The sequence below is a fragment of the Hyla sarda genome, chromosome 13 (genome assembly GCF_029499605.1).
Source record: "Hyla sarda isolate aHylSar1 chromosome 13, aHylSar1.hap1, whole genome shotgun sequence".
In the NCBI taxonomy this organism is placed as follows: domain Eukaryota; kingdom Metazoa; phylum Chordata; class Amphibia; order Anura; family Hylidae; genus Hyla; species Hyla sarda.
Window position 1 is genome coordinate 4,978,466 of NC_079201.1, and position 17,075 is coordinate 4,995,540.

General features: G+C 49.6%; 1 protein-coding gene across 14 annotated transcripts in view; it reads right to left on the reverse strand.

Annotated features, from left to right (window-relative positions):
• B3GNTL1 (UDP-GlcNAc:betaGal beta-1,3-N-acetylglucosaminyltransferase like 1) overlaps window positions 1-17,075 on the reverse strand; it is a 261,364-nt gene that overhangs the window by 3,088 nt on the left and 241,201 nt on the right. For 13 of the 14 annotated variants that reach the window (XM_056549528.1, XM_056549526.1, XM_056549532.1 and 10 more), the window contains 2 exons: window positions 4,773-4,841; window positions 2,629-2,703 (listed from right to left, as the gene is read on the reverse strand). In XM_056549528.1, coding sequence (XP_056405503.1) covers window positions 2,629-2,703; window positions 4,773-4,841 — 144 coding nt within the window. The remainder of the gene's footprint in view (window positions 1-2,628; window positions 2,704-4,772; window positions 4,842-17,075) is intronic. The other variant, XM_056549531.1, reaches the window with a different exon arrangement.

The following is a 17,075-nucleotide window of genomic DNA, read 5'->3' on the forward strand; positions in this document are numbered from 1 at the left end:
GCTTGCTTTGGGGTTGCCATGGTAGTTTGGTAACGGCAGTGTTCTTTAAAAAAAAAAAAGGAAGACCAGATTTTTGTGGATGCTACCATGGCAACCCCAGAGCAAGCGCGATGAGTAGAGAACACTAAAGGCAGTACTGGTACACTAGGCCATGCTGTGACTAAGGTGTTGTATTGTTGCTTTTCTTTAAATCTCCATGTCTGCCCACACTCCCCCAGACATAACTCAAGGTATCGGTTTTACCAGGATTATTCTGTACTCAACACGCTCGCTCTGGGGTTGTCATGATCAAGTCGTTTGGTACAGGAAATAGGTTGTGATTGTTTTGTACTCCTCGTTGCGCTTGCTCTTGGGATGCCACGGTAGCATACACAGAACTCTCCTCTTTACTTAACATTTACATAAGGATAGGACACAGCACAACGTCCAAACTCCAGAAAGTTAATATATTTCTGTTACCACAGCGACCCCAGAGCAAGCGTGATACTACATCAGAAGAGGAAATCAAAACAAGGTGAATATTAAAAGTTGCCATTCCACCCCCCCCCCCCCGCTGCTGCGCAGAACGGTTTTATTTGAGTTTTCTTCATCCCAGCACGTTCCCTCAAGTCATAAATACATCAAAAGGTAACACCTGCGGCCCCGCTCCCGGCTCCTGAATCCCGGCCCCCGGCTTTATAGGGTCTATAGAGAATCTGATGAAAGGCAGCCAGCGACTAATGACTATTGACTCCCCTGCTCCGGCGCTGGTCGGACTTAAGCCTTCACAGGAGGACGTATTACGGTGATCGATTCAGAAGAGAAATTCCGAAAAAAGTGAGGATTGGAACGTGTTTCAACTGCCAATAGGGGTAATTAAAAGGGGTACTCCGTTGCACCAGCGTTCGGAACATTTTGTACCGAATGCTTGGAGCGTGTGGTGGGGGGTTGTGACATCATGACCACGCCCCATCAATGCAAGTCTATGGGAGGGGGCGTCAAGCCCCCTCCCATAGACTTGCATTGAGGGGGCGTGGCTTGACGTCGCGAAGGGCGTGGCCGTGATGACATGACCCAGCGTTCTAAACGAACGCCAGCTGCAGGACCCCCGCGATCAGACATCTTATCCCCTCTATCCTTTGGATGGGGGGATATGATGTCAAGGGGCGGAGTACCCCTTTAAAGAAATTATCCGATTCAATTTTAGGAAATTTTAAAGAACAGGGAAAAAAATCTGTCTTTTCATTGTATTTTATGGGGCACCGAAATATATTAATGGGGGAGGGCACATTATATAGTTAAAAAAGCAAAAACAAAAAACATTTAGATCCAAGCCACGTACTTGTCCAGGTATAAGAGAATGCAGGTCAAAGGGTCTGACTACACAGGGTCTGTTTGTAGTCTGTAACCATGGAAACAATTCATATATACATATGAATCAAACAGGTAAAGGTGCACTTCATAGTAAAAACGTATGTGGCTGTTTGATGCTTTTTTTTTTTTCTTTAACCCCTTCCCGCTATAGGACGTATGCATACGTCCAATCATCCGACAGGTTTGCGCAATTTTACGTATGCATACGTCATAGCGATCTCCTGCACTTCCGTGGGCAGCGCAGAAGATCGGCGACGGGACCCGGCTGTTAATCACAGCCGGATGTCCCGCCGCAGCTGCGCTCCTCTTCTAACTGCGCTGTTTATGTAACTCTGGTAGTCAAGTAAACACGGCAGCTTGTCGGGCAACAACATTTGCGCAAATCCTATTAAAGTCAATAAGGAGTTACGCAAATTTCCGTACAATTGATGGAATGGCCTTATAAATGAGATTGTCGCTCCGGCTACCCTCAGATTTCTCTCCTTTTTACTTTATATTTTAGAGCGATTTTGTACTGAAATTACACCCATACAATCGGTGGCCATTTTGCGTCCGTTTTTTGTGTAGCATAAATTAGCGCTGTTTCATTATTCCACCCATATTTGCCATACTCAACGGAAAAATAAATGTGCAAACAACGTGGCCCCCCCCCCCCGGATCTCACCACAAGTTGGCCATTCTCCATCTGTGTTTTATAATGCTGCTCTTGGGAGGTCGCCCCCTGCAGGTGAGCGCTACGTTTGCACACTGATGATCCGGATACATCAATGTGACCACATGAGAGAAGCGTGGAGGGAGCGCAGCCACGACTGGAGAGAGCCCTGCCCCCGCCCCAGTGTAAGATGTGGGGAGCCTCCTATACATGGATACAGCCTCACACCCCAGGCCGCCGTTGCGTCAGTCACAGTCAGTAACAGGGATTGGGGGCGGACGCCTCCTCTCATGTGGCTTCTATATCCTTTATTGTCTTCACATCTCTTCAGATTTGCTGCCTGTGAAGTATTTTTATGGTGTTCGGGCAGCTGTTTCCCGACCACATCTGTCACATTGGCCGCCATTACTGCCGGTCTGGGCTCTATAATTAGTCTCTCTGGCCCCTTCGTGGGTTAAGCCACGCTGCAGCCATCACTGGGGGGATATTACCGTATGGCCCGCTTGGGTTCAATTGTGGGAGCCCCCGTGCTTCTCGTCATAACAGAGGTCGCGCCGTCTCAGCTATTAGCCGCTGTTGTCAGCACAGGGTGTCACAGACATGAGGTACAGTGCGTTTCTCACCAATTTGACACAGATGATAAATGGAGGTTTGGCTTCTGTGAAGTGCAGCACAGGGATCCGAGGCTTGGGGCGCTTCTGTAAGACACAATTAGACAGGTTAGATCTATATGTGCCAGAACGTTACATAATATCCCCCCCCCCCCATGCTTTACATTGCTGCGATGCTCTCACTTTAAACCTATAGCCGGTGAGCTCTGCTGTATTTGTTGACGCTCCTCATACCCGCTCTGCACTATATATATATATATATATATATATATATCAGGCCCTGACATCACCCGTCTCCTCCAGATATAACCCAGATCTCCTATTTATATCGGACTCACACTCCCCCCCGCAGTCAGATCGGAGGCAGCAGGAAATGTACAGAGAATTCTCCACCCAAAGCACAGGGGGCGATGTGCAGGATGACGTCCTCATCTCAGGGCGATCTCTCCCAACATACATAAGTATTCTCAATGAGGAGATGGGAGAAGGCCACCGCCAGACTCCTCTGCTCCTTTCAGACTCCTCTAGAAGCCTCTGCCCCATCTGTCCTCCTCCAGACCTTATTGGTCCCCCCCTAGATTATCTTGTTCCCTCCTCCAGGCCCCTCTGTCCTCCTCTATACTCCTCTGTGCTCCTCCTCCAGACTACTCTGTCCTCCTCTGTCTCCCTCCAGACTACTCTGTCCTCCTCTATACTCCTCTGTGCTCCTCCTCCAGACTTCTCTGTCCTCCTCCTCCTCTACACTCCTCTGTCGTCCTCCTCCTCTATGCTCCTCCTCTATACTCCTCTGTCCTCCTCCTCCTCCTCTATACTCCTCTGTGCTCCTCCTCTATACTCCTCTGTCCTCCTCTATACTCCTCTGTCCTCCTCCTCCTCTATACTCCTCTGTCCTACTCCTCCTCTATACTTCTCTGTCCTCCTCCTCCTCGGTCCTCCTCACTCCTCTGTCCTCCAGACTCCTCTGTCCTCCTCCTCCAGGTTCCTCTGACCTCCTCCTCCTCCTCTATACTCCTCTGTCTTCCTCCTCCTCTGTCTTCCTCCGTCTTCCTCTATACTCCTCTGTCCTCCTCCTCCTCTATACTCATCTGTGCTCCTCCTCCAGACTCCTCTGTCCTTCTCTATACTCCTCTGTCATCCTCCTCCTCTATACTCCTCTGTCCTCCTCTATACTCCTCCTCCAGGCTCCTCTGACATCCTCCTCCTCTATACTCCTTTGTCCTCCTCCAGACTACTCTGTCCTCCTCCTCTATACTCCTCTGTGCTCCTCCTCCAGACTCCACTGTTCTCCTGCTCCAGACTCCTCTGTCCTCCTCTTTCTCTATACTCTGTCCTCCTCCTCCAGACCCCTCTGTACTCCTCCTCCAAACTCCTCTGCTCTCCTCCTCCAAATTCCTCTGTCCTTCTCTAGACTCCTGTTCTCCTCCCCCAGATTCCTCTGTCCTTCTCTAGACTCCTCTGTCCTCCTCTATACTCCTCCTCCAGACAGTGCTGTTCTCCTCCTCCAGGCTCCTCTCTCCTCCTCCAGACTCTACTGTTCTCCTCCTTCAAGCTCCTCTATCCTCATCCCCCAGACTCCTCTATCCTCCTCCTCCAGACTCCTCTATCATTCTCTAGACCCCTCTGTCCCCTCCCCCAGGCTCCTCTGTCCTCCTTCTCCAGAGTACTCTGTTCCCTCTGTCCTCTTCCTCCAGATTCTCATAATGCAGAAACTCTGATGGTCCGGTGGTGAGTGCTGCAAGATAGTGAGGAATCTGAGATGACCCTCACATGGTTCACAGTCTGACTGGAGCGGCTCCAGCAGATAAGATTAGGGGGTCCTGGAAATCATCATCTACACATCGAGACGCATGACTTGTAGGCCGAAAATAGACGGAGCTGCTGACCCTCCTGATAATGCTGCCTTTACTCATGTGCTACCATCACTCCCATCAGAGCCGCCCTCGGAGCTCACCATCTCATCTCCCAAACACCCGCGCCACTTATCATCCCCGTAAGGAAAACAGCGGATCTAATGGGGAGGACAGAGAACCCAGGACCGAGGGCTGTCCACAGGGCCATAATGTAAGAGGAAAAAACTAATTGTACCCCCCCCCCCCCAAATATGGTGGTGGTTGTAGTACAATGAAACCTAAGACACAACCCTTCTCTTCTCTCACCTCAGATTCCTCGAATGTATAAAAACCCTTGGAAATTTTGTTTGCGTCAACATCACAAAAGGCAACAACCTAAAGAAACAAAAAGAAAAATATATAAAACTACAAAAAATTACATTATACAACTCAGGATCAGTACAGGATAAGTAATGTAATGTATGTACACTGTGACCTCACCAGCAGAATAGTGAGTACAGCTCTGGAGTATAATACAGGATATAACTCAGGATCAGTACAGGATAAGTAATGTAATGTATGTATACAGTGACCTCACCAGCAGAATAGTGAGTACAGCTCTGGAGTATAATACAGGATATAACTCAGGATCAGTACAGGATAAGTAATGTAATGTATGTACACAGTGACCTCACCAGCAGAATAGTGAGTACAGCTCTGGAGTATATAATACAGGATATAACTCAGGATCAGTACAGGATAAGTAATGTAATGTATGTACACAGTGATCCCACCAGCAGAATAGTGAGTACAGCTCTGGGGTATAATACAGGATATAACTCAGGATCAGTACAGGATAAGTAATGTAATGTATGTACACAGTGACCTCACCAGCAGAATAGTGAGTACAGCTCTGGAGTATAATACAGGATATAACTCAGGATCAGTACAGGATAAGTAATGTAATGTATGTACACAGTGATCTCACCAGCAGAATAGTGAGTACAGCTCTGGAGTATAATACAGGATATAACTCAGGATCAGTACAGGATAAGTAATGTAATGTATGTACACAGTGACCTCACCAGCAGAATAGTGAGTACAGCTCTGGGGTATAATACAGGATATAACTCAGGATCAGTACAGGATAAGTAATGTAATGTATATACAGTGACCTCACCAGCAGAATAGTGAGTACAGCTCTGGAGTATAATACAGGATATAACTCAGGATCAGTACAGGATAAGTAATGTAATGTATATACAGTGACCTCACCAGCAGAATAGTGAGTACAGCTCTGGAGTATAATACAGGATATAACTCAGGATCAGTACAGGATAAGTAATGTAATGTATATACAGTGACCTCACCAGCAGAATAGTGAGTACAGCTCTGGAGTATAATACAGGATATAACTCGGGATCAGTACAGGATAAGTAATGTAATGTATGTACACAGTGACCTCACCAGCAGAATAGTGAGTACAGCTCTGGAGTATTATACAGGATATAACTCAGGGTCAGTACAGGATAAGTAATGTAATGTATATACACAGTGACCTCGCCAGCAGAATAATGAGTACAGCTCTGGAGTATAATACAGGATATAACTCAGGATCAGTACAGGATAAGTAATGTAATGTATGTACACAGTGACCTCACCAGCAGAATAGTGAGTACAGCTCTGGAGTATAATACAGGATATAACTCAGGATCAGTACAGGATAAGTAATGTAATGTATGTACACAGTGACACCAGCAGAATAGTGAGTACAGCTCTGGAGTATAATACAGGATATAACTCAGGATCAGTACAGGATAAGTAATGTAATGTATGTACACAGTGACCTCACAAGCAGAATAGTGAGTACAGCTCTGGAGTATAATACAGGATATAACTCAGGATCAGTACAGGATAAGTAATGTAATGTATGTACACAGTGACCTCACCAGCAGAATAGTGAGTACAGCTCTGGAGTATAATACAGGATATAACTCAGGATCAGTACAGGATAAGTAATGTAATGTATGTACACAGTGACCCCACCAGCAGAATAGTGAGTACAGCTCTGGAGTATAATACAGGATATAACTCAGGATCAGTACAGGATAAGTAATGTAATGTATGTACACAGTGACCCCACCAGCAGAATAGTGAGTACAGCTCTGGAGTAGGTGCGCGGTGGGTGGTCTATGGACAGATGATTGTTTTTCTTCCCCATCTTCATCCCATAAAGGTGGGAAGTGATTTTCAGGCCCCGTGTGGCTCCCGTCCTGTTTGTCTCTGTGTATTATGTATATTTGTTTTCTTTCCACTCTGGGCTTTGTGCCTGTCAGAAGTCCAGAGAGCCCTGGAGCGCGTCACCCGGGGACACGTCACCATCGTCCGCTACACATGTTTATTTATTGTTTTACTAACTCCAGGGAATATCTGCCACCAGTGTTCATAGACAGAGTGTGCTGGTGTATCTAAGCCTAATGTGTGTGATACGATCTGTTCAGCCTACTGCATGTGAAAATATCTACTGAGCCGATGTATCTAAGCCTATTATACATAATAATATCTACTGAGCCGATGTATCTAAGCTTATTGTGTGTGATACTGTCTGCTGAGCCGATGTATCTAAGGCTATCATGTGTAATACTGTACATTCAGTCAATGTATCTAAGCCTATTATACATGCTGAGTTGGTGTATCTAGGTCGATCATGTGTGATACTGTCAACTGCAGTGGTTTATCTTAGCCTTTAATGTTTGATACCGTCTGATGAGCTGGCATATATAAGCCTATATGACAATATATGTTAAGCTGGTGTATCTAAGCTTTTTATATGGGATACTGTATTGTGAGCTGAGTATCTCAGCCTATCATAAGTGATACTGTCTACTGCGATGGTGTATCTAAGCCTATCATGTGTTATACAGCCTGCTGAGCCAGTGTATCTAATTCTATCATGTGTGATGTCTGCTGAGATGGTGTATCTAAGCCTATTATGTGTGATCCCATCTTATATGAGAATGTGTGTGTTAATCTGGTGTATTTAAGCCTTCCATATGTGATACTGAATTGTGAGCAGTGTATCCAAGCCTATCATGCGTGATACTGTCTGCTATGGTGGTATATCTAAGCTTATCATATGTGATAGTCTGCTGCACTGGTGTATCTAAACCTTTCATGTATGATACTGTCTGATGAGCCAGTACACCTAAGACTATATGAAAACATATGTGTTAAGCTGGTGTATCTAAGCCTTTTTTATATGCGATACGGAATTGTGAGTTGTGTATCTAAGCCTATCATGTGTGATACTGTCTGCTGAGTCAGTGTATCTAATCCTATAATGTGTGACGCTGTCTACTTAGATGGTGTATCTAATCCTATCATGTGTGATACTTTCTACTGAGATGGTGTATCTAAGCCAATCATTTGTAATACTACCTGCTGAGCCAGTGTATCTAGTGATCCTGTCTGCTGCACTGGTGTATCTAAGCCTATCATGTGTGATGCAGTCTACTGAGATGGTGTATCTAAGCTTTTCATATGTGATAATGTATTGCAAGCTGCGTATCTAAGCCTATCATGTGTGATGCTGCTTGCTGCGATGGTGTATCAAAGCCTATCATTTGTGATACTGCCTGCTGAGCCGGTGTATCTAGTGATCCTGTCTGCTGCAATGGTGTATCTAAGCCTATCATGTGTGATGCAGTCTACTGAGATGGTGTATCTAAACTTTTCATATGTGATACTGTATTGCAAGCTGCGTATCTAAGCATATCGTGTGTGATGCTGCCTGCTGCCATGGTGTATCTAAGCCTCTTCGTTTTAAAGGGGACATACACTTGTATGGAACGAGATATCAGACTTATACCCCGAGGGAGGCAAGATGGCGGAGACCCTGGGGGTGGTGTGGATACTACGGTAAGCTAAGGGGGTACACAGCAGCCATACTGTACCTCCGCTGGTCCCGGGCCAGGATCTACTTCCCCTCGGTCCCTCCTGGGACCCGTCGGCGGCTCCTGTAGCACCGCGGCAGGTGTGCAGAGGCCTCTTAAACTCCTTGTGTGGACACCGTCACCATGGCGACCGGCCGCTAACAGTCTGGAAGAAGACTTGGCTGATGTCATGTCAAGCTGTTCCTCACCGGCCGGCACTGTGCCGACCCCGGCCGCCCCTCTGCTTCTATCATCAGCCTCATTTCCTGGGGATATTCGCATTTTCGGATTTAGTGTTGTGACTGAGGAGCGAAGCCAGAGGAGCGATCCCCGATCCAGATACTGCCTTAACGCTTTCAGCACTGCTACATCACTAAATGCCCCCCTCCTGGAAGGTAGAGAAGTGTTTCCCAACCAGGGTGCCTCCAGCTGTTGCAAAACTACAACTCCTAGCAGCATGCTGGAAGTTGTAGTTTTGCAACAGCTGGAGGCACACTGGTTGTAAAACCCTGGCATAAATCATCAGCCCAGGATATGATATGATTTGCCAGAGAAGTAAGGGAGGAATTATCAGTGTGTGTACTGCTGGCTAACAACATAGATCTGGTGTTTTAAGCTAGGAGTTGAAGATTTGCAACATCTGGAGGGCTACAGTTTGAAGACCACTCATCTAAAGCATTTATATAGCACCGATCTCTATTGCTGACCTGCAATACCATGCACAACCTGCAGACCACTGTCGCGCTGTATACAATAGGAAGATTAAAAAAAATATCGCCGACCTACAATACCGCACACAACCTGCAGACCAATGTGGCGCTGCATACAACAATAAGAAGTTAAAAAATTATCGCTGGCCTGCAATTGCGCGCACAACCTGCAGACCGGTGTATAATAGGTAAAAAAAAAGTTGCACTGACCTGCAATACCGTGCACAACCTGCAGACCAGTGTGGCGCTGAATACAACAATAAGAAGTCAAAAAATTATCGCTGACCTGCAAAACCGCGCTCAACCTGCAGACCAGTTTGGTGCCGTACACAGCGATAAGAAGTTAAGTTGCGCTGAGATGTAATACCATGCACAACCTGCAGACTGGTGTGGTGCTGTATACAGAGATAAGAAGTAGAAAAAAAATGTGGTGCTGACCTGCAATACCATGTACAACCTGCAGAACTGTGTGATGCTATATACAGCAAAAAAGAAGTAAAAAGGTTGCGCTAATCTGCAATACCACGCACAATCTGCAGACTGGTGTGGCGCTGTATTAGGGATCGACCGATTATTGGTTTGGCCGATATTATCAGCCGATAATCACGATTTTGGGCGTTATCGCTAATTACCTTGCCGATGATCCGATAATGCCCCCCCCCACCACTGCCGCACCGCGTCGCACCCCCTATCGCACCGCCCCGGCCCCATTGCCTCCCCCATCCCTGGTTTTATAATTACCTGTTCCCGGGGGCCGGGGTCCACGCTACTTCTGGATCCTGCTGCGTCCTGTGTTACGCTGTGCGCAATGACGAGTGACGTGACCGTCAGTGCGCACAGTGACAGCTCAGGAGGACGCCACCGGAGCCAGATGTAGAGTGGACCCCGGGAACAGGTAATTATAAAACCGGGGATGGGGGGAGGCAATGGGGCCGGGGCGGTGTGGTGGGGGGTGCGACACGGCACGGTGGGGCGGTAGGGGGCGTGGTGCGGCGGTACGGTCGCGGTGGCAGTGATGTGACTCAGGAGGACCCCCAGACAGGCAGCGGGAGAGAAGCGGGTGGCGGCGGCGCCTATGGCACCGCAAAAGCCGCTGCAGTTCATTGATTTAAAATGCTCGCTTTAAATCAATGATCTGCAGCGGTGTCTCGGGGGGATAAATAGCCGATAACTTATACAGGAATATCGGTATAAGTTATCGGCCCTAACCTCCACCGATTATCGTATCGACCCTAAAAAATCATATCTGTCGATCCCTACGCTGTATACAGCATTAAAAAGTAAAATAAAAAGTTGCACTGAGCTGCAATACCACGCACAACCTGCAGACCGGTGTGGCGCTGTATATATCAATGAAATGTAAAAAGAAAAAGTTACCCTGACCTGCAATACCGCGCACAACAGTGCCACCCGCTGTGTCTCTATATACTGGGGGGCACCGAAGCATTTGGTTCCCATCACGGTCCACAAAGACGGGAGTGACCGCCGGGCGGACGGGTCTGTTTAGCTTCAGCCCCTGAAATGTTAACAAAAACCCAAATCCGCTGTAAATGGTGATGTTTTCTGTTCCCATAGCAACATGGACACCCCAGCACCGCGCGGCACCATCTGCACAGACGTCCTCCAGCTGCTCCTCCATGGATCCAATGTGTCCTGCACTTAATAGAAGCCATAAGTAACTTTTAACCCTTTCTCGGCTACTCCTGTTATTACATTTAGCCCGGACCGGCGGGTCACCCTTGATGGATATGACGGGGCCCCGGAGGTATAAATACACCCGCCTGCGATTTTAATTATAACCGCGCTGAAAGGCGTCTGATGTCGCAGTCTATGGGTTTTGCCAAAGCAAACATTAGAAAGAGGTCAGCTGGAGGGAATGGCACGGTCCGCGCCGCGGTGATTGGAAACAGACGGGCTCTGTGATAGGACAGGTTACACCTACACAACATCTCCAAGTGGTCAGGGGCCACGTATACAGGAAGAGGGGCCAGAACCAGGGGCAGCAAGGAGGACACAGGGTATGAGGGGCAGGAAATATGAGAACACAGGGTATGAGGGGCAGGAAATATGAGAACACAGGGTATGAGGGGCAGGAGAGATGAGAACACAGGGTATGAGGGGCAGGAAATATGAGAACACAGGGTATGAGGGGCAGGAGAGATGAGAACACAGGGTATGAGAGGCAGGAGAGATGGAGAACACAGGGTATGAGGGGCAGGAGAGATGAGAACACAGGGTATGAGGGGCAGGAGAGATGAGAACACAGGGTATGAGAGGCAGGAGAGATGGAGAACACAGGGTATGAGGGGCAGGAGAGATGGAGAACACAGGGTATGAGGGGCAGGAGAGATGAGAACACAGGGTATGAGGGGCAGGAGAGATGAGAACACAGGGTATGAGGGGCAGGTGAGAAGAGAACACAGGGTATGAGGGGCAGGGGAGATGGAGAACAAAGGGTATGAGGGGCAGGAGAGATGAGAACACAGGGTATGAGGGGCAGGAGAGATGAGAACACAGGGTATGAGGGGCAGGTGAGAAGAGAACACAGGGTATGAGGGGCAGGAGAGATGGAGAACACAGGGTATGAGGGGCAGGAGAGATGAGAACACAGGGTATGAGGGGAAGGAGAGATGGAGAACACAGGGTATGAGGGGCAGGAGAGATGGAGAACACAGTGTATGAGGGGCAGGAGAGATGGAGAACACAGGGTATGAGGGGCAGGAGAGATGGAGAACAAAGGGTATGAGGGGCAGGAGAGATGGAGAACACAGGGTATGAGGGGCAGGAGAGATGGAGAACACAGGGTATGAGGGGCAGGAGAGATGGAGAACACAGGGTATGAGGGGCAGGAGAGATGGAGAACACAGGGTATGAGGGGCAGGAGAAATGGAGAACACAGGGTATGAGGGGCAGGAGAGATGGAGAACACAGGGTATGAGGGGCAGGAGAGATGGAGAACACAGGGTATGAGGGGCAGTAGAGATGAGAATACAGGGTATGAGGGGCAGGAGAGATGAGAACACAGGGTATGAGGGGCAGGAGAGATGAGAACACAGGGTATGAGGGGCAGGAGAGATGAGAACACAGGGTATGAGGGGCAGGAGAGATGAGAACACAGGGTATGAGGGGCAGGAAAGATGGAGAACACAAGGTATGAGGTGCAGGAGAGATGAGAACACAGGGTATGAGGGGCAGGAGAGGTGAGAACACAGGGTATGAGGGGCAGGAGAGATGGAGAACACAGGTTATGAGGGGCAGGAGAGATGATAACACAGGGTATGAGGGGCAGGAGAGATGAGAACACAGGGTATGAGGGGCAGGAGAGATGGAGATCACAGGGCATGAGGGGCAGGAGAGATGGAGAACACAGGGTATGAGGGGCAGGAGAGATGAGAACACAGGGTATGAGGGGCAGGAGAGATGATAACACAGGGCATGAGGGACAGGAGAGAAGAGAACACAGGTTATGAGGGGCAGGAGAGATGAGAACACAGGGTCTGAGGGGCAGGAGAGATGGAGAACACAGGGTATGAGGGGCAGGAGAGATGATAACACAGGGCATGAGGGGCAGGAGAGATGAGAACACAGGGTATGAGGGGCAGTAGAGATGAGAATACAGGGTATGAGGGGCAGGAGAGATGAGAACACAGGGTATGAGGGGCAGGAGAGATGAGAACACAGGGTATGAGGGGAAGAAGAGATGAGAACACAGGGTATGAGGGGCAGGAGAGATGAGAACACAGGGTATGAGGGGCAGGAGAGATGAGAACACAGGGTATGAGGGGCAGGAGAGATGAGAACACAGGGTATGAGGGGCAGGAGAGATGGAGAACACAGGTTATGAGGGGCAGGAGAGATGAGAACACAGGGTATGAGGGCAGGAGAGATGGAGAACACAGGGTATGAGGGGCAGGAGGGATGAGAACACAGGGTATGAGGTGAAGAAGAGATGAGAACACAGGGTATGAGGGGCAGGAGAGATGAGAACACAGGGTATGAGGGGCAGGAGAGATGAGAACACAGGGTATGAGGGGCAGGAGAGATGAGAACACAGGGTATGAGGGGCAGGAGAGAAGAGAACACAGGGTATGAGAGGAAGAAGAGATGAGAACACAGGGTATGAGAGGAAGAAGAGATGAGAACACAGGTTATGAGGGGCAGGAGAGATGAGAACACAGGGTATGAGGGGCAGGAGAGAAGAGAACACAGGGTATGAGAGGAAGAAGAGATGAGAACACAGGTTATGAGGGGCAGGAGAGATGGAGAACAAAGGGTATGAGGGGCAGGAGAGATGAGAACACAGGGTATGAGGGGCAAGGGGAACCCTAAACCAGCCCAACACCATTATACAGTTATTATGTTACATATCAGGCTGAAAATGAAGCGGTGTGAGAAGGGTACAATATAGGGTAACCGCCCCCCCCCCCCATCTCTGTCCGGCCTGCAGCAATGATGTCCCCAGAGCCCGTCTCATACCTGCGCCCACACCGCCACTCAGTGGGTGGTCCTCAGGATGAGGACATAATTACTTTCTTATGGCCGACACGTGAAGTAATAATAAGAGAAGACAAAGAGGGGATGAGATATGTGATATCTGCACCCGCCATTATTACATCTCTGGGTACCAGCTAGATGGCGACTCATAGCACCCCACTACTACCGCAAACAAGGTGACACATGGAGGTCACATTCCATAGAACTAGCAGGGTCCCCTCCCAGCAGCACAGAGTATTTCAGAAGTCTGATGGGAGGTGACGGACTGACATGGTGGAAGTAGTAATATACATGTGTGATCTGAGGGGTCGTATATCATGGCTGCTGACAACCTGAGAAATCTCTCAGGAGACGGCTGTCCTGTCATCACCCTGCGCTCTATCACCTGCAGGAGAATGTAGGATGCAGCTGTCACTATATCTCATGTATTACATGTGTACTGTACAGTATGGGGAGCCCGGGGTGTATACAGTACAGTATGGGGAGCCCGGGGTGTATACAGTACAGTATAGGGAGCCCGGGTGTATACAGTACAGTATGAGGAGCCCGGGGTGTATACAGTACAGTATAGGGAGCCCGGGGTGTATACTGTACAGTATGGGGAGCCCGGGGTGTATACTGTACAGTATGGGGAGCCCGGGGTGTATACAGTACAGTATGGGGAGCTCGGGGTGTATACAGTACAGTATGGGGAGCCCGGGGTGTATACAGTACAGTATGGGGAGCCCGGGGTGTATACAGTACAGTATGGGGAGCCCGGGGTGTATACAGTACAGTATGGGGAGCTCGGGGTGTATACAGTACAGTATGGGGAGCCCGGGGTGTATACAGTACAGTATGGGGAGCCCGGGGTGTATACAGTACAGTATGGGGAGCCCGGGGTGTATACAGTACAGTATGGGGAGCCCGGGGTGTATACAGTACAGTATGGGGAGCCCGGGGTGTATACAGTACAGTATGGGGAGCCCGGGGTGTATACAGTACAGTATGGGGAGCCCGGGGTGTATACAGTACAGTATGGGGAGCCCGGGTGTATACAGTACAGTATGGGGAGACCGGGGTGTATACAGTACAGTATGGGGAGCCTGGGGTGTATACAGTACAGTATGGGGAGCCTGGGGTGTATACAGTACAGTATGGGGAGCCTGGGGTGTATACAGTACAGTATGGAGAGCCCGGGGTGTATACAGTACAGTATGGGGAGCCCGGGTGTATACAGTACAGTATGGGGAGCCTGGGGTGTATACAGTACAGTATGGGGAGCCTGAGGTGTATACAGTACAGTATGGGGAGCCCGGGGTGTATACAGTACAGTATGGGGAGCCCGGGGTGTATACAGTACAGTATGGGGAGCCTGGGGTGTATACAGTACAGTATGGGGAGCCCGGGGGTGTATACAGTACAGTATGGGGAGCCCGGGGTGTATACAGTACAGTATGGGGAGCCCGGGCGTGTATACAGTACAGTATTGGGAGACCGGGGGTGTATACAGTACAGTATGGGGAGCCCGGGGAGTATACAGTACAGTATGGGGAGCCCGGGGAGTATACAGTACAGTATGGGGAGCCCGGGGTGTATACAGTACAGTATGGGGAGCCCGGGGTGTATACAGTACAGTATGGGGAGCCCGGGGTGTATACAGTACAGTATGGGGAGCCCGGGGTGTATACAGTACAGTATGGGGAGCCCGGGGTGTATACAGTACAGTATGGGGAGCCCGGGGTGTATACAGTACAGTATGGGGAGCCCGGGGAGTATACAGTACAGTATGGGGAGCCCGGGGAGTATACAGTACAGTATGAGGAGCCCGGGGTGTATACAGTACAGTATGGGGAGCCCGGGGTGTATACAATACAGTATGGGGAGCCCGGGGTGTATACAGTACCATATGGGGAGCCCGGGGTGTATACAGTACAGTATGGGGAGCCCGGGGAGTATACAGTACAGTATGGGGAGCCCGGGGAGTATACAGTACAGTATGGGGAGCCCGGGGTGTATACAGTACAGTATGGGGAGCCCGGGGTGTATACAGTACAGTATGGGGAGCCCGGGGTGTATACAGTACAGTATGGGGAGCCCGGGGTGTATACAGTACAGTATGGGGAACCCCGGGTGTATACAGTACAGTATGAGGAGCCCGGGGTGTATACAGTACAGTATGGGGAGCCCGGGGTGTATACAGTACAGTATAGGGAGCCCGGGGTGTATACAGTACCATATGGGGAGCCCGGGGTGTATACACTATGGGGAGCCCGGGGTATATACAGTACAGTATGGGGAGCCCTGGGTGTATACAGTACAGTATAGGGAGCCAGGGGTGTATACAGTACAGTATGAGGAGCCCGGGGTGTATACAGTACAGTATGGGGAGCCCGGGGTGTATACAGTACAGTATAGGGAGCCCGGGGTGTATACAGTACCATATGGGGAGCCCGGGGTGTATACACTATGGGGAGCCCGGGGTATATACAGTACAGTATGAGGAGCCCGGGGTGTATACAGTACAGTATAGGGAGCCAGGGGTGTATACAGTACAGTATGAGGAGCCCGGGGTGTATACAGTACAGTATGAGGAGCCCGGGGTGTATACAGTACAGTATGAGGAGCCCGGGGTGTATACAGTACAGTATGAGGAGCCCGGGGTGTATACAGTACAGTATAGGGAGCCCCGGGTGTATACAGTACAGTATAGGGAGCCCGGGGTGTATACAGTACAGTATGGGGAGCCCGGTGTGTATACAGTACAGTATAGGGAGCCCGGGGTGTATACAGTACAGTATAGGGAGCCCCGGGTGTATACAGTACAATATAGGGAGCCCCGGGTGTATACAGTACAGTATGGGGAGCCCGGGGTGTATACAGTACAGTATAGGGAGCCCGGGGTGTATACAATACAGTATAGGGAGCCCGGGGTGTATACAGTACAGTATGGAGAGCTCGGGTGTATATAGTACAGTATAGGGAGCCCCGGGTGTATACAGTACAGTATGGGGAGCCCGGGGTGTATACAGTACAGTATGGGGAGCCCGGGGTGTATACAGTACAGTATGGGGAGCCCGAGGTGTATACAGTACAGTATAGGGAGCCCGGGGTGTATACAGTACAGTATAGGGAGCCCGGTATGTATACAGTACAGTATGGGGAGCCCGGGGTGTATACAGTATAGTATGGGGAGCCCGGGGTGTATACAGTACAGTATAGGGAGCCCGGGGTGTATACAGTACAGTATGGGGAGCCCGGGGTGTATACAGTACAGTATGAGGAGCCCGGGGTGTATACAGTACAGTATGAGGAGCCCGGGGTGTATACAGTACAGTATGGGGAGCCCGGGGTGTATACAGTACAGTATGAGGAGCCCAGAGTGTATACAGTACAGTATGAGGAGCCCGGGGTGTATACAGTACAGTATGGGGAGCCCCGGGTGTATACAGTACAGTATAGGGAGCCCGGGGTGTATACAGTACAGTATGGAGAGCTCGGGTGTATACAGTACA